Raw genomic sequence first — 18,379 nt, 5'->3', positions numbered from 1 at the left:
AAACCTATTTCCCTCCCTCCTTCCTCCCCTTTTTTTTCTACTGGGGAGCCAGATAAGCTACAGGTGTGAGGGATAGTCTTTACTCACCAGAACTTTAAAAGTGGATCCATGGTTGGCTTTAAAGGAAAAATCTTTGCTCCCTGGGTCTGCTCTGAGCTCCTAGCCTCTATAATGAACTGTGACTAGGGAGATCCTTAAGTGAGACAAAAGAGAGAAAATTTATAGCATGATGGTGAGGCTGTATGTACTCACACAACCCAAACTAAGCAGGAGCAGGATGGCTTAGTGCTTGGATTGGAAATCCATAGGGAACATCCCTGCGCACAGGTCTTGGCTGCCTGTGGCTGCTTCAGATCCTGGAGCATTTTTCGATGAACATGTGTTATCCCCAACGTCTAAGCTCTGGTCGGAGTAATTACACTCTGCTTAGTTAAACCCCCCTGGAAATCAGAGCAGCACACGGCTTTCTACTGTCTGCTCTGAACCACCGTCTTGAGATGGTTGGCGATCTTCAGCTTCACGCCGAAGGTGGTTGTGCTTCGCCGGTTGGAGAAGCAATCCCTGTGCGTTGGCTGTAACAGTGCGTGAGATGATTTGAGACCTGTTAGGGTAAAAGATGTTGTAAAAAAGTGAAGTGTTACGTTACTGCTATTCCAAGAAAGGGCTTATGCCATAAGTGAGCGATGGGGCAGCGACTCGGGGAGCGCTTCAAAAGTATGTGCTGGGGTAATTCTAGGGACACAGACCTGCAGCGAAACGCCTAAAGGGGAGAGAGCCAGATAGAAGTGGTTTAAGCACAGCTCTGGAAAGTCAGAACTCCTCTGTGCTTACCCCACCTTAGCAAGAGCTAGAGCATTTCTTCAAGGACTTCCTTGAAGCAAGGACTTCCTTGAAGGGATGTAAGCAAAGCGATGTGCCCGTTAAAGAGAGATAACGTCTTTTATCTACATGGCCGGTCTATTGTCACAATAAGCTGATAATGTTTGCAAGGCACATATGAAGTGCTAATAAGCACTAATTAAATATTTTCTCTGTCATCCCGTTTCCCACAGACGACAATAAAGTTTTTACGCTAGGTGTTTTAGTAGCTAATTCCGGCTATGAGTTACCCCTCCCTGGCAGCTTAGATACATTTATTTGCTAGCAGGGGGAGAGCCTACCTCTGCATATGTAACAGCAAACAAAACCTGTTCGCAAGGCGCTTAATCTCCCGGGCGCTCAGCGGCAGGAAGGGCGTGCAGCTCTCCGCGCAATGACACGGGCTTTGCACAGGCAGCGGCGGCGGGGCGGGCAGGCGGGCGAGCAAACCTTGCATTTACCTGCCCCCGCCGAGGACCCGCCCGCCCGGCACCGGCGGGGGGGGAGGGTGTCCCGTTCAGGCGGGGGCCCCTCCCCGGCCCGGCCGGCCCCAAAGTTTGGCGGCGAAAGTTTGCGTGTCGGCGCTGCTGCAGAGGCGCCCGGCGGGCAGGTGAGGGGCTGCGGCGGGGGCAGGCGCGGCGGGGCGGGGGCCCACACCCGGGGCGGGTTTGCTGCGGGGTTTCTTCCCGGCCCCGCAAGCAGCGGCTTCCCCGGCGCAGCCCCGCCGGCACCGCCCAGCCCCGGGGTGCCGGGAGTTCCACGCCGGCGGGAGCGGGAGGAGGCAGCGCGGCCGCCCCGGTATGTCTTCGCTGACCGCCCCTGGGGAACCGGGGTGGCCCGGGGCGAGCGCCTGCTTCGCCCGCCTCTGGCTCTCCGGCGCGTCCGTGGCAAGGGACTCCCAGCCCCGGGACCGGCCGCCGAGGGTCGTCTCCGCTCTGAGAGGGGGCTGCGGCTCGTCTTGGGAGCCCGGGGCTCCGGAGCGTCCCCCAAAAGTTGAGGGGAATGCTGAGCCCCGCTGCGGCACCGCCTGAGGCAGCGCTCTGCAGAAGGACCAACTTTTCTGCTGACTCCTCACCCCCCCACACCCCCCATCGTCACACAACGGGAATCGGGCATTCGGGGCACGTCTCCGAAATAAAAAATTGGCTAGTATTGCCTGTGTGTTTTCAAGCAGTAGAGTGAATGATTGGGGCAGACCGCAAGTCTACTTGGCATGCTGATAACAATTCGGTTCACTGCAGTCGATACACAAGATCGTGTAATTTCACCGATTTAAAAAAGGGAAGATCTTGTATTGACACAGACGTTTTCCTAATCTCACCCATCCTAAGACGGGGGAAGAAAGTCCACTTCCAATCCTGCTAGAAGACTGAGAGCTATCAAGTTGCTTGCTGTCTGGTGAGCCCTGTTGCTGTTTAACTTCCCAAAATCCAGGTGACTTCCATGGGACTGCTCGCTGACTTCAAGCAGTGCTTCAGGCAGGTAAGAGCTAAGCGTGCCAAACCTGTCTTTTGTCTGCTGAGGTGCAGTAGGGTCCCCCAGTCCTGACTGGGAACTGTTACGAAGAATAATAATGCTTTTTCCTTTTTGAAGCAAGATGTCCTGCAGCTGTAGAATGAAACCCTTGGTATTGAATATTCTGGTAAACTGGTAAAGTTCCAAACCCATCACTTTCAGTACTGCAGTGTCTTCTCTGTTCTCTTTAACCAAGCAAAACTTTTCATGGGGCTGATGTGTTAACCTACATACTCATGGGTAGGACAACTCTGCATTTATCTGTTGTTAACACAAGTATAGCTTTTGTTTCTTTCTTTATAAAGAATAATTATTAGAACTGCAGCTTTAAATTAACCTACAAGTGGCTGAGGGTTGCTGTGTGGATTAAACTAATATGGTCTGAAGTTCAGTAGGATTTATGGTTGAGGAGCAGGACCAGGTAAGTGGTTGTATTTGTGCATGTTCTCAGAAGCAATGCAGGTGCTGTGGACTGCTTTCAGTCACCTAGTACAATTTCTATGAAAAGATTTAATGGCATCAGAAACCAATATATGCTTCTTTACTGGAACGAGTCTTGTTTACATCTAGTGCTTCTTTACAAGAAGTTTTTCTTTGGAAATATATTGAAAGGATAATGAGGCACTCTTGACTTTAATAGATTAAAATGGCCAAATCAAATGCAAACCATATTTTCTTTGCCAGGTTATTAATTTTGTATAACATGTTGTACGCTATAAAGTGCGTTAATAACAAAACGTAATTGCTATAACAACATTGTGGTCTGCTATGTAACAAGGGAGAGTGAAGTAGAAAAATGTTAAATATGTGCAACTTGGCTGGGTGGGAAGTTACTTTGGTGATGTTGATGTTTGGAATTTCCTGACTGCTCTTGAAATTTTAAATTTTTAAGCTCTGTTTTTTTAAAGGGGCTTTATTGTTTCAGGATTTTCAGTGGGTGAGTGAAGGATGCTAACTTTGTTTAAACAGCTCTCTCCTTTGAAAATAAATCCCTATGTATTTCATACAAAACATTTTATTATTTTTGTCTTACGGAAGTCTAACAAAATTCTTTTAACTTGATTTGCAAGGTTGGTAGGTAGTAATCTTCTGTTATTGTCAGGGATAAAAGCTGTGCAGGCCAGATGGTGTCTTCAGTTACACTTCAACACAACCTTCTCATAAGCAGCTCTTCAGGTGAAGAAGTTGCTGAGGTGTCCGCAACTGGTGTCCGCAAAGGACTGATGTACCAGTGGACCTGGATGCTGGGTATCGCCCTTTTTGGCACCAGGTACTGAAATACTGTTTGTCATGGGGCGGGAGAGAAACTCATCACTGTGCTGCGCTCTCTGGAAGCTCAGCCTGTACAAGAGGCCTGCCAGATTCCTAACCATTCCCCCCCCGATCCCCCCATTAGATTCCTGCAGACAGGAAGGGCTACATTATGGGAATTTTGGTTTGGTTTTTTGTTTGGATGTTTTTATTTTTTTATTTCTACAAACTTTCTCAGCAGCACCGAGTGTGGCTATCATGATCTGGTTACGCACTTAATTCACATTGCTGTAAAGAGTTTGACTTCACCCAACCATAATACTCAGTGTAACTTGCTGGAGAGGGAAAATGGCAATTGTTGTATGATTATTCCTAGCAACCACTGGAAGAAACCAGAACAAAGAGTAGCACTGGTTGATATGAGGAACTGTGCAAGCATTGTTAAGAGCTGGAGCTGTGCCTCATGTTAGTTGTTGTGAAGCCAGAGAGTTGAGATGTGGACAGTGGAAAGGCGATCCTGGAGGATCACCTACGCGTGAAGTAGGACACAAGCTAACAGATGAGAAGTGAGGGAGGAGGGGGGTATTGAATTGAGAAGATATCCTTGCCTCTTCCTGCTGACTGAGCTGAAAGTAGCCTGGGCCAGTGTCCAGCAGGACATTCCTCGGTGCAAAATTGTCTTGCCATGATACACCAGTGGAGGCATCAGAAAATGTATTGCTTCTGGGGGTAAGGAAGGAAGGAGGGAAGAAAAAAAAACCATGTGGGGTTGCAGTAGCTTTCTGTGTCCTTTTTCTCATTTTGCTTTCATTAATTCAGTTGTGTCTAAGGAGATGCTGAGCGGGTGGGAATTTGTGGTAACCCACAGTAATATGAATGCTTTGACCATTATAAAGAGCACCTGTTTTTTTTTTTCATCAGTATTCTGCTGGCTAACCACTCATCTTGATAATCTTTTTTTTTTTTTTTTTCCTTCAGGTGAAGGAAAAAAGGTAGAGGGGAATTAAAAAGAAAGGTTTATAAATAGTTTGAGGCGATCTAATGTTTTGCTTGTGTATGTTTTTGATTTTGGAACTAGGTGATGGTGAGGGTAATAGCGGTAAGGGAATCTTAAGTTAGCCAAACATACTGCGACCAGATGCCATTGGTTTTGTGTGGTCTGGAATAGGAGGAAGCCACGAATAGTACCCGAGTGCTGGAGGTGCCTCTCCTCAGCCGCAGGTGTATCTGCTCACCAGGACGAGAAAGGGAGATGATGTACTGAAATGAGGAATCATGCCAAAAGCAGGAGATGCACTCTTCCCTGGTTTTGGGTGGCTGTGCTATTTCAATTGCTTGTGTTGGCCCTGTATGGGAACGTGCCTCTTTGAACTGGACCCAAAACACAATGGGAAAAATGCAAGGATTTTACATTAGTGGAATGTGGATTCCTGAAACTCTTAAATTTGACAATGGTGTTAAACGATTTGGCCTCAGAAGTGAATGATTATAAAATTGTCAAGTTTCTACATTTTTGCTGCAAAGAGGTCTGTGTTGTCATCTAAGGCACGTAGTGTTTTTGTCTGCCAGATTAGCTGTTTCTCCATGATGGATAAGAACAATATGTAATAATCTCTCTCCAGTACTCAAAAGGACTTGAAATTTTGGGGTGCGTGGGTCACTATGAAGTTGAGTTGAACTGGATGGGACATTGGGGTCCATACTTCCCAAAGAGATGGGGGGGAGGTTAGGCTAAAGAAAGAATCGAGTTCAGCATAGGTGAGAGGGACACAGCGATTTCTTTGTTTCCCTGTAGCAAACATCCTATCCAGCAGGATGGTCAAGCTATCGCTCAGTGGAGCCATGTTGCCCAGGTCCGGGAGCAGAGAAAGATTTACAGCTTAACTAGGGATGTTGAACCTCTGTCTGGATACAGCTGATCTCTTTTGAAAATACTTAGGTTGAAAGTAATTGCTTGTTGGCTCTTCCTTCACAGCCTCAAGAGAGTATTCATCTTGATTAAAGAATATTTGCAGGCATTTTCTCTTTGCCAGGACGCTAGAGAGTGTTATCCGTGACCATTGCTTTTTAATACTAAAGGAGCAAATTTGTCAGTGTTGTGTGGCCATTTTTCAAGTTCTAGTAGAAGACTTGTAGACACAGACTTTTTTTTTAATGTCGCTATCATTTTTTCATATGTGGGTTACAAATCACTATGTTGAATAAATTAAACTACTTATTCAAGCTGAAAAGCCTTTAAAAATCCTGTAAGGTAGCAGAACAGCCTCAGATTTTGGATGGGTTTGAGGTATTTAGAATCTAACCTGTGCTTAAATAGGTAGTCTTAATTAAAACTAATGTTACTCTTGTTTAAAACGAATCTTAAAACTTAGCCAACACATAAACAAAGAATACAGTTTCATATAAATTAAATTTAAATAAATTAAGCTAATTGCAAGCAGCATGAAAACTCTTGATACAAAGATAACTGTAGTGACCGTGATGGTGGAGTAAATTGGCTTTAGGGGGTGTGTGGTAGTTTAAAAAGAAATGCACCTTGAACTGCTGTTTCCTTTTAGGAAATTTTGCCCACTCAAAACTGAAACTACCTTAGTAGAAAAACATCTGTTTTCTTATTCACAGACTAAATTGCTTGGAAGTGCTCCTGATTTTACTGTGCATCTGAAAGGTGATGATGCAGAGCTTGTAGACGGTGCTGCATGCAACCATGATGGTGTTTGGGCAAGGTCAGCTGTATATCCTATTCCATCATGCATCATGGATGTGTGTGATGGCTGGCATTGCTAAAGGAAAAACCATCAGCACTATTCCTTGGGTAAATCCTTTGTGGGCTGTAGTTTGATTAAACCAGTGTTTCCTGACTTCCTTTGGCAGTAAGGTACCCATTCCTTCTTTCTGGAGCGGTTTTTAGCTGGATGAGCTTTCTGAATGGTACTGTGCAGGTGTGTAAGCCCTCTTGGTGGCAGCAAGAGCTGGGCAGGCAGGGATGATGAGAGCAAGTGCCTGGAGAGAGAAGCAGTGCCAGCCTACATGTATCGGAAATGTTCGTGGAGATGCGGTGTGAGATACTTTGCTTTCAGCATCATCCATGTGGCCTGAGAAAGCTTTTCTTGCCCACTCGAGGAGACTGGTTTTCAGAAAGGAGGGCTGAAATTGTGAGAGTTTTGTGTAGTCAGAGATGGAAACAAGTGACAAAGCCACAAAAGCGGGCTTATTTGGAAGCATGCCACTATTCATTGTGTATGTCTGGATTTCTCACTTTTTTATTATGAGAAAAAGTCATGAATCCCCAACAACTTTTGGAAAAGAAACTGATTCCTGCTTTCTAGTACCTGCGATTTAATTTGTTTCTTTCAAAGATACTCATTCAGACCTTCATGTCTTATTTATTTGGCTTTCTTTTTTTCCTAATCCAGATGCTGTCAATGTCCTGTTACATGAACAACACAGCTTCTGTCTGGGGGAAAACAGAAGAGGTTTGTATTCGTTGGTCCTTTGACTAATGGTTCTTGAAGGACTGCTTATGCTGGGAAGCTTCTGTCTTGTCAGCAGAGTGATTTCTGAAGAGATGCAAACAGCGCATTTGCTGCAGGACTGAAGTTAGGTGCAAAGACCTGAGTAAACCTTTTAGTGTAGATAAGGAAGACTGCAAGTCTGACAATGCTGAGGGCACTGTAGGAAAAGGTGCAAGTGATAACAGCTAATGAAGAGCTGGCTGAAAGGAGGCTCCACTACCCGCACCCTTGCAAAAGTCATTTCACAGAGAATTTCCCAAGCATTTTCTTTGTTTTTGTCCAATCTTCACTGCTTCCTTCCAATCCTGTGCATCATCACAATAGCTGTGAACAGGTACATGTACATAACGTGTACGAAATTCCAGCTCTGCAGAATCAAGGCAGAAAGAACTAGATGGAATAAAGTACCTACTCGCCTTCCTTCCGTGTTCCAGGTTTGAACCAGATACTTCATGACCCATACAAAAAAGACTTCAGACAGAACTTACATTCTGTTAATGTCTAGCTATCTGTCTTGTACAGAACAATTACATATAAAATGATTAATATTTAAACTCTGGTTTACATTTTCTGCAGGCAAGTTTTTGCTTCAGAGAAGTGTATAGTTTTAATGGCACAGAATTGGAAAAAAAATTCTGTAAAGTTCTGAACACAGTTTTGTTGTTCTTGAAATCTTTTGTCTCTTTCTGACATAGTTACTTTGTTCATTCAACAGCTATTTTTAATGGGAGTTCCTGCTAAGCCTTACATGTATGTGTATTTTTAGAAACTCAGCAATTATAGATGTAACAGTGCTGAGTTATTTAAAAATACAAACTTGTGGAACACGCAGTACATGTACATTTCAGAGTAACTGTTAAATGCCTGCGTTTTCTTTTTCTGTTTATTTGGATGCACATGTACTTTAGCTCTGTTCTTTCAAAAGATTTGTCTTTCAAATATTTTTCAGTAGCCTGTCTTCCTTTAAAAGCTTGAATTTTTCTTTGCATTCTTTGTGGTAGTTTACCAGACACTTCTATCAGATATGCACTTACAAGGGTGTCCATTGTGGTGAATTTTAACACTTTTTCTTTTGCTGTGCAGGCCAGTTTCAACAGCTGCTCTTCAGGTTCTAGTAACACTCTTTCAAAGTGAATGCATTCTGGTTCAGTTTAAGGAGTTGGCTTTTTTAGAATCCAGAGTGTCTTCCATGTTCTGTTGTTATAAAATGAATTTTATGGCCCTGTTGTGGCAGGTGTAGGGTATCAGGTAAATTACTTCCTTTTTCTGGCCTCCCTGCTGTGCAAGAAAGTAATCTCTTTGGTAAGGTTTTACATTTGATCTCATTTCCATTGACCTTAGCGGCAAGAATTCTTGATAAGTCTGTCCTATGTTGCAAAATAGCTGAGTAAAAAGATGATCCATTAATTCCCTTTCTGCTGCGTTACTGATATCATCTTATGCTGACGTTCCCTAACCCTGCAAAACTCGACTTGGATTCACGTTTGAGGGTAAACATCAGAGTATGACTTGCCAAAGCATAGGCTGAACTGATGCCAAGGCACTGCGAGCGGAGTTGTTGTGTTGTGGGGGTGACTGCAGGCATGCTTCCTCGGGCGCACAGGGTCTTGTGGTCCAGAAGCAGAGGCTCAGGGTTGTCCATCACAGGGGGTTGGCAGCACTGGGGTGCAACCTGGCCACCTGGGGGGCCTCCAGCTGCTGCCGTAGCTTCTCAGCTGTGACAGTTGATGGGCAGTGGTGTACTGGTGTGACACTCGGGTATCTCGTTTGGGGTGTCACCTCCCACCGTTACAGCAGCAGGTGATGTTTGGCGATGTGGAGGTGGAATGGTCTCTGCAGCCACTTCGAGAAACACTTCGGCTTGGAACTCATCCAGGGATAGAAAGATCGTTGAGATTATGAACAGAAATCTAAGCATTGAAAGTAATAGCTTGTAAGAGCTCCAGCTTGTATGTAGTATGCTGTTTACACAGTCTCTGGTGAAGAATAAAAATGTAACATGAGAACTAGCTCCATCTCTTGTTATTCCAGGTCGGTGTCTCAGGGAAGATACTGAAGAAGATGAAGGCACACTGAAAACTTCAGGAAAGTGAGCTATGCATCCTTCTGAAAGCTGAAGAGTAGCCCTCTGATAGGGTCATGAACCTAAGACAAGTCTTTGTGTCTGTACTGATGTTTGGAGTAGCTGGTCTACTCCTCTTCATGTATCTGCAAGCTTGGATTGAAGAACAACATACAGGTACAGTAGGTTTTCTTTCTTTCTTTCTTTCTTTTTTTTTTAATGTAAGTGCATCCATTGCATCCAGTATGTAAGTGTATCCAGTGTAAGTGAATCCATCAAAGATGATTGTAAAGTCTGTTGAATACATGTGGACAGTTGGGGGGAGTCCCCCTGTTTGGCAGTAGAATGGCATTGAAAACAGACTTGTTTTAATTGCTACACTTCATATAAGCATTAAGAAATTTCTTGAGTCACATGAAAAGATGCTTCCAGCTACCTAATCGTATTGTATCGGCTTCATTTGCAAAAGCAAGTGTTGCAAAAGCATATTGTGCATGCATGAAGCCAAGCAAGTTCAGTTTGGAAATAACTCTGTATGCTGATTTTCTGTGGGTTTTGTACATTTTATTTTGTGTGACAAAGCAATTTTTGGAGAATTACTGCTATGTCTTGTAGACAAAAGTGGTCTTCTAAGCAATAATGCTCATGTGGAATCATCCTATCCCTTTTTTTGTTGTTGTTTGTTTGAGGTAGTTAGATACTGGACTTACAAGACTTTATATAGCATCCAAGTCATGTTGCAACTTCAGGTAAATCTGTGTTAGCATTGGCTCAGGATTACACTTCTTAGTTGAATTTCTGTTGTTCTCCATTTACCGTATTCTGGTTTGTACCACAGGTTGATCTAGATTCCTTTATGGATGAAAGTAAACCAGGCTATTTACCTCAACCTCTAGTGGATGCTGAGTTCACAGGACCAGTCTAGAGTTAGTCTGAAGTAACCCTCCCTGAAATGTGTACAGGGTGGATGTCAGTAAGGTTCTTAACACCCACTATTTTGCTCTGCAGATCCACTTCTGTTGTGCCATGTTACTTGATGGCATATCCTTGATTTTAGTTGTATACTTGTTTTGTTTTGTTGGTTTGGAGTTTTGTTTGGTTGGTTTTTAGGGGTTTTTTCCCCCCATTAACAATACGGAATGTTCCTAACTTGTTAAGAAGTCCTGACTTTTATGTCCTCTTGTCTCTTGCTCAGCTTCTATTTCCTCTGTAAGACTCTTACTTTATATTATATTGATACCATTGTGAAGAAATACATCTGTAAAACCACATTAGTCTTCTGGCTTTATTGATCTGTGCTTTTATTCTGTATGAGCTGCTGGGCTCGGATATGTTTTAGAGAGCAGAGGTGGTGGTGGTGAGGGGGGATCTAGTGCATTATTCCTGCAGTTTTTTGACACTGACCTTGAGGTTTTTTTCAACTAAGTGCAATGATCACAACGCTAATTTTGGCTTGTTAATGTTTCGGCTGGTCCAAGGTATTTACAAGCTTGTAGGAACAAAACTGTTAAAAGAGGTAGTACAGGCTCCTTTTGGAAAGGTTCCCTTGTAATCAGCTGTTGACACAAGGGTGCTGGCAGAAACAGAGCTGCTGCGGGGGGCTGGGGGGAGTCTTCCTTGAAAATCCCTACTTTTGTCAGGAATGTTAAGGGCAGATATCCGTGCTTTCAAGGTAGTTCAGGAATGTAGATGATGACTGTAGATTATTGATTTATTTACTTGCTGACATTCTTCACATTCCTTGCATCTTTTCTTGTGCTGTAATTAACCTTTCTTTCCTTGCAGTGCTCCTTGTTACTATTTCTCACTGCGTTTTTTCCACTCCTTTCTTTTGTCTGTATGTATCTACCATTAAAAAGAAACAGAAAAAATATAATAAAGGGCGAATTAGAATATACTGTGCTCTTTTGGGCAACCAGATGCTTTCTTTGGGGTTTTCTTTGATGTATTGCCATAATCTTCTTCGGGAGAGAGGCTTCTCCTTGTACATATAAGTCATTTCCATGTGAAAACATTTCCATAATAAAATGAAAACTATCAGAGAATAACAGAATGGTTAGTAAGCTTAAAGTGTGACTGCAGTTTTAAGTGCCCTTTTATCTCACTGGACTGCTGTTGACAGCACTTCAGCAAGATCCAAAAAAATGAATTTTGGCATTCCCTACAGTTGCTAGGTCATGCATGTTGGAAAGAGCATGGCGAAAACCCATTTTTTGGTGTCTGCTCTTGCCTCTTCTTCTTCCACTTTAACATGTAGAGAGCCATTCTTTTTTATTTCAAACACCTGTATCTCTCCTAAACCTTCTGCAGCTCAATTCTCTCATGTTCCCCCGCTGTATGCTGCTTAAGAGTTGATACAAAATAAAACATTTGCATATTCACAATGTACATTAGTTTAGCTATGGGCAGTTTGCAGTCTTTTTTCCCCTCTCTTCTGCTGTGTTGTTCATATTGCCATGTGTTGTGCGCTGTGGCTTTTTTGGGGATGAGCTGTGTCTGGAGAATCCCAAATTGACAAGTATCTTTACAAGGATTTTATGTGCTCCTGTAATCGTATCACTAGTCGCACAGCTGTAAGACAGCTAGTTTTAATCTGCAAGTGGCTGAGCGTGTGATTTGATGTTCTATTAAGAAGTGGAAAGCGCGCCTCGTGCTTCTCAACTGCTGTGCTATGAGCCTGTAGAGACAAGCGTTTCTTGTAGGCAGAACTATTTTTATCTTCCACAGTGCCCTGCTCAAGACCTACAGCATTCGCGTTTGCATTTGGTTGCTGAAGGATGGAAAGTTGGCTGCATTTGAGTTTAGGAAAGTATCTGTTTTGCACCAGTGAGGTGCTGCTGCTTACCACCCATTTTCTCTGAGTATCTGACTCGGAGCCTTTATAAATGACAATCCCTGGAAGAGACACTACATTTTACTTGATTGTTGTTTGTAATGTTCATACTTATTTCTCAGGCTCTCCTAGCTGTGGTGTGAATGATTCCCAATCAGATTTAGGTTTTGTGGGAAACTGGAAAATTGTATGGCAATATACAATTTCCTTATTAGTATTTGTCCTACTGTATTAAAGTCAGACTATTTGCTTTCACACTCACCATTCTCATTGCCACCTTTTCTCTTCCCTAGCTGTTCTTAATTTTTCACACTAGACCTAATGCTGCTTTTCTTTCATAGTTTGACTTCTTTCTGTCTTTTTGGCTCTTTTCTTTCTACTTGCTCTTCACATCTCTGAGATCTCAACTGTGATTTGATTCCCCTGTTTGTCTTATTTTCCTCTAGACCTGATCTTATCTAAGCATGTTTTTTTCTGATTTACTTTTGCAAACTTCTCTCATCACTCAAATTTATCCAGCCCAGGAACACCTTCCCTAATCTTTCATCCTGTCCGTCTACTTCAGATGCACCCGCAGGCTCGGCAGCTGGATGTGTCTCTCAGCGCAGCCATGTCTTCTGCTCCCTCCCACTGTGCTTGGACTCTTCAGAATATTTCTCATTGCGTTCATCATCCCTATACCTTAAAAAAGAGAAAATCTTTCATTTAGAGATGTCTAAGAAACAGCTGCTAGCTACATGGTGGTCCTCTCTGATGGCTTTTCAGGGACATTAGCAGACTGAGAGAACAGGTGAGTTTCTTGGTTTGGCTCTGTACATGGAGCATATAAAGACAGGATGATATATCCTTACTTAGATGTAGCAGAGCCCTTCTGCTGGGTGTCTTCAGTTCACTTCTGGAGTAGTAAGGAACAGACTTGTTGAGAATAGTCCGACATGAGTGATGACACATACAGACTTTATCTGGCTGAAAACTTCATTGACATCAACGTTGATAGTATAATATATATGGAGCACTTTAGGTTCTCCATATATAAAGATATTCACTTATGTATAAATTCATATATATAAATGAAGCTTGATGTGAATTCAACTAATTTCTCCCATAACCCAGAGGGAAATGGTTAGTGACCTGCTGCACCACTTAGACACTCACAAGTCTATGGGGCCTGATGAGTACTGAAGTACCACCCGAGAGTACTGAAGGAACTGGCAGATGTGCTCACCAAGCCCCTCTCCATCATTTACCAGCAGTCCTGGCTAACTGGGGAGGTCCCTGCTGACTGGAGATTAGCTAATGTGACGCCCATCTTCAAGAAGGGCCGGAAGGAGGACCCGGGGAACTACAGGCCTGTCAGCCTGACCTCAGTGCTGGGGAAGCTGATGGAGCAGATCATCCTGAGTGCCATCACACGGCATGTAGAGAATAACCAAGGGATCAAGCCCAGCCAGCATGCGTTCAGGAAAGGCAGGTCCTGCTTGACCAGCCTGATCTCCTTCTACGACAAGGTGACCCGCCTAGTGGATGAGGGGAAGGCTGTGGATGTTGTCTATCTAGACTTCAGTAAAGCCTTTGACATGGTTTCCCACAGCATTCTCCTGGAGAAACTGGCTGCTCATGGCTTGGACGGGTGTACTCTTCACTGGGTAAAGAACTGGCTGCATGGCTGGGCCCAAAGAGTGGTGGTGAATGGAGTTTACTCCGGTTGGTGGCTGGTCACAAGTGGTGTTCCCCAGGGCTCTGTGTTGGGGCCAGTTCTGTTTAATATCTTTATCAATGATCTGGACGAAGGGATCGAGTGCACCCTCAGTAAGTTTGCAGATGACACCAAGCTGGGCAGGAGTGTTGGTCTGCTTGAGGGTAGGAAGGCTCTGCAGAGGGACCTGGACAGGCTGGATCGATGGGCCGAGGTCAATTGTATGAGGTTCAACAAGGCCAAGTGCAAGGTCCTGCACTTGGGCCACAGCAACCCCATGCAACGCTACAGGCTTGGGGAAGAGTGGCTGGAAAGCTGCCAGGCAGAAAAGGACCTGGGGGTGTTGGTTGACAGCTGCCTGAGTATGAGCCAGCAGTGTGCCCAGGTGGCCAAGAAGGCCAATGGCATCCTGGCTTGTATCAAAAACAGTGTGGCCAGCAGGACTAGGGAAGTGATCGTGCCCCTGTACTCGGCACTGGTGAGGCCGCACCTCGAATGCTGTGTTCAGTTTTGGGCCCCCCACTACAAGAGAGACATTGAGGTGCTGGAGCGTGTCCAGAGAAGGGCAACGAAGCTGGTGAAGGGTCTGGAGCACAAGGCTGATGGGGAGCAGCTGAGGGAGCTGGGATTGTTTAGCCTGGAGAAAAGGAGGCTGAGGGGAGACCTTATTGCTCTCTACAACTACCTGACAGGAGGCTGTAGAGAGGTGGGGGTCGGTCTCTTCTCCCCAGTAACAAGTGATAGGACGAGAGGAAATGGCCTCAAGTTGCACCAGGGGAGGTTTAGACTGGATATTAGGAAATTTTTCTTCACTGAAAGGCCTGTCAAGCATTGGAACAGGCTGCCCAGGGAAGTGGTTGAGTCGCCATCCCTGGAGTTATTTAAAGGACGTTTGGATGAGGTGCTTAGGGACATGGTGTAGTGGTGGTCTTGGTAGTGTTAGGTTTACAGTTGGACTCGATGACCTTAAAGGTCTTTTCCAACCTATACGATTCTGTGATTCTTTGAAATCCTACAGCTTTACTTGACAGTTCTCCATATGGTTTTGCATTCTTCAGTGAAAGCATCAAATATTGTGGCACTGATTAAAAAGCAATTACTATTTAACAGTGCTGGAAATTACTAAGCATGTAATAATCTTACACAGAGGAAGCAAACTGATTCCAGACCCATTCTGATTCTTCAGACCCATTCTGACCCAAACTGGTTCTTCCAGACCCATCAGTTTGTTGAGTTTTATACCATGATGTTGATGTTGAGTTTTATACCATGAATCACCTGAATTAGGAGGGTTTTGGGGTGCAAAGGACATTTGCATTTTGGGGTGGTAATTTTGACATTGCTATGTTATAGATGTGAATTGGAGTTTTAAGTTAGGGATTCTAATTTTGTACTTTAAAACTCTTCTTTTTTTTGGGGGGCGATATGATGTAGTGTGACTGATTACTACAAAATAATCTGAGAGTGTCTTTGTCAATAGATCTGTATACTGGGCTTGTTGTGTGGGGTTTTGTTGTGGGTGGTTTTATTTTCCCTCCTCTTAAAGTTTATGTAATTCTTTTTTGTGAAGTATGCCTAGTAAATTCATGATTATGAAGGACTACTTCAGTGTTTCACAGGGTGCAGTATGACCACTCATTAATGTGAAGAAGGCTGCCCTGCCTCTGTCCTCCCATAGATTTCTGGTTCCTGAGGGTAGGAAAGCCTGCCGCTTCTCCTTCTCAGCAGCTTTGTATCTCACCTTAAGGATACTGGTTTTTTTCTGCAAGCTTTCTCCTTCCTTTGCAGGGTACCAGTTTTGTAGTAGCCTGTGGGTGCCCAGGCATCCTTCTGCAGGCTATGTGCTTTCATGCAGTTTCGTGCATCCAGCTCCTGAGTAGCTTCATCACACAGACCTCGTTCCCATTCTTCAGGCCACAGCTCTTGTTTTTGTGAATAATCAGAATAAAAATTCAGATAAAAATCCCATTTTAAGAAAAGTTTGAAATTCCATGAACTGGCATGAGCTTTCTCAATTTAGTTTGCTATTGCTGTAGCTACCCAGGCTGTATCCACTAATCGGCGTAAGCAGGTGGGCTTTTTCCCCCACTTTGCCAGACTTAGTAATTCAAGGGGATCTTTTAGGTCCTTTGGTAACCTGGTGAGATATTTTGAGTCCATGGAGCCTTCTTCCTTATCTTGACACTGTAAGTAGCAAATGAATGTGTGCATACACACAGTAATATGTGGTCTTTGCTGTTTGTGTGAGTTGATTTTTAATTAAACCTTGTCTAAATGGAGAAACATTCATGTGCCTTAAAGGACAGTTCACATGCAATGAATTGTAAGGCAACTGTTTACACAGAAGTCATAGTTTTGCCAGACAGTCTTCATTAAATACAATAAACTAATATATTTGCAGAAACTAGGTTCATAAATAAAGGTGAAAAGGGCACTGCTCAATAATGGTTATTAATAATGAAGAATTTAGTTCTTTTAGTAACCTTGAAATATTTCTGTTGTAGAACTCTTGGGTAGCTTATGGGAGTCTTGTAAATTCGGCTGGAGAATGCCACTGGTATGGCAATGCAAATTTTCCTGGTTGCAATGCCCAACTATTAATGTTGGGCTGTTCTAATGAGGCTGGGGGTGGTCAGGAATATGCTGTTTTCTCTGTGTAAAGTGTTTTTGTTTCTTTGTTTTCTTTAAAATCTGCCTTGTTATTGGCTTGAAGTACAAAAGAAAGAGAATTTAATAGGATCAGTAAATGCTGCTTGGTGAGCAGTTAGAGAGTTGTTGACATCCCAGAAATACTACAAGATTTTATTAGGTGAGTTTCACCATATAACATAAAATGGGTTTCCTTTTTTCCCCCCTTTAAGTGGATGCAAGCTGTAGGGAGAGAACAGTTGTCTTTCCACAAAAAATTCTATGAAGAAACAGGTAGAGACTGATACTTTGTCAAACCATAATGATCTAAAACCACAAGTAAAAGCGAAATAGAAGAAATTATGTTTTTCAGAGTTATTGATTGTAGAGTCTCACCCTATCTTCAGCAGTCACGCAACCCAGAAGCTTTAAGAAAAAGAAGTTAAAACTTCATATTGCAGCACAGTAACATTTAAGGCTGTATTTGTCTGTGAGGAGTTTTTTCCTAGGTCTGGATGCTTACCAGCCCTCAGTCTTGCATCTCATTCATTTTACTTTTATCATTCCTATAGCTAAATTGCATCTATTTTTAGAAATCCTTCTTTCTTAAAAGAAATTCCTGCCATGCTCTTTTCTTGAGGGTATTGTGGAAGAGCGTTTCTGAGTTGGTGGTATGTTTTAATCCTTTGATGTTTAGCTTCCATGTACCAGTGGTGTGAAAGAAACTAAATGAGATGAGTTTTTGGGGGCTCCTCTCAGCTATATAATCAAGAACATGTTTTGAGCAGAAGCTGATGACATGTCGTTTATTATTGTGTATAAGCTTTTGACAACCCACCCAACCTTGTTCATGCCTAGACCACAGAGGTCTACTTCTAGAAAGGTGTAGCACATATCTTAATTGTACTGAGGTAACCTGAACATAATCTTTCTTGCCTGTTTTCAAACAGGACTTTCAAAAGAGGCTGCTGTAACTTTCTTATATCTGTAGGTGTGTAACTCAACTCACTTCAGAATTTCTATTGTAACTACTGCTGGAGGTGTTTTTGGCTTGATATTGGAACACTTACGAAGTGGGGTGTCCTCTTTCCTGGGAAGGCTGAGTGTCAGTCACGCTGTCTTCAAAATGCTCTTTTGAAGTGGATACGAAACATGTATGGGCAGTCTTTACACTGTTTTCCAGTTACTCAGATCCTTGGAGCAGAACATCTAGATGACATTTGTAAATGTGATTTTACATGGAGCCCTTAGCAATCATTCTTTCTGTTAAGTAGCCATACTTTTTTTACATTATATATGGGTTACTCAACTTTTGTATAATTTTCTAACAGATGTGCTGTCATTGAGTGAAGTGGTCAGTTTTCAGTTATTGTTTACCATTGTTGTTGCTTTTAATAACTTTCAGTTCATAGCACCTCTTCAGTTCCACAAAGCTCTTTCCTTACAAGCTGATCATTCAGGCAGTGAAGCCCTGCAGTTTTGTCTCTTCGGTGCACTGATTGTATGATGCAGTACCATTTAAGACGTACAGATAGCCTTACAAAGCAAGAAGGCTGGAGAGGTAATTTTTACCTGGCAGGTCATTATTTAGAAGTAATAGTGGAAAAACTTTGAGAGAAAAGTTTCTCTGTTCCTGACTTGTTCTGTTTTCCTTAGGCGTGCTGCACGTTTTCAGAATAGCAAGTGGTTGCTGCTGGCGTACATTTAAGGCTGCTTACCTCTGTGTCTGATGTTGAACTGCTTTGATATGTCACTTGATTACAAACAGCCCTGTTAGAGCATGTGATGTGGTCCCTGCAAAATTCCAAGGGAAACCTTTGATTTCTTACTAGAATTAAATTAGAAATTCTGGTATTTGTTTTTAGTGTGTGTATATACATATATGTATATGTGTATATTTACTCTGTATTTCCTTTCTTTGTGTGGGAGTAGGGACTGCTGGTAGGAGAAATATTTCAGACAGAAACCTATCTTCTCACTGCAGTCAGATATTTGGATACATGGGGATCAGTTTATAGGGA

The 18,379-nt window shown here is 43.1% G+C and overlaps 1 protein-coding gene across 4 annotated transcripts in view; it reads left to right on the top strand.

Moving 5' to 3' along the window:
- Nucleotides 1-1,512: 1,512 nt before the first annotated feature.
- CHST9 (carbohydrate sulfotransferase 9) overlaps nucleotides 1,513-18,379 on the top strand; it is a 105,375-nt gene continuing 88,508 nt past the window's right edge. Inside the window, exons 1-3 of one of the 4 annotated variants that reach the window (XM_075494545.1) lie at nucleotides 1,513-1,656; nucleotides 7,041-7,100; nucleotides 9,171-9,378. In XM_075494545.1, the coding sequence (XP_075350660.1) occupies nucleotides 9,279-9,378 (100 nt within the window). In that variant the 5' untranslated portion in view covers nucleotides 1,513-1,656; nucleotides 7,041-7,100; nucleotides 9,171-9,278. Of the gene's footprint in view, nucleotides 1,657-1,764; nucleotides 2,341-3,598; nucleotides 3,644-7,040; nucleotides 7,101-9,170; nucleotides 9,379-18,379 lie in introns of those variants that run through there. The other 3 variants (XM_075494542.1, XM_075494544.1, XM_075494546.1) reach the window with 3 other exon arrangements.

Source organism: Mycteria americana, chromosome 2 (genome assembly GCF_035582795.1).
Source record: "Mycteria americana isolate JAX WOST 10 ecotype Jacksonville Zoo and Gardens chromosome 2, USCA_MyAme_1.0, whole genome shotgun sequence".
Taxonomy (NCBI): domain Eukaryota; kingdom Metazoa; phylum Chordata; class Aves; order Ciconiiformes; family Ciconiidae; genus Mycteria; species Mycteria americana.
Note: the sequence above shows the minus strand (reverse complement) of the source record. Positions and strands in the feature narration are given on the sequence as shown.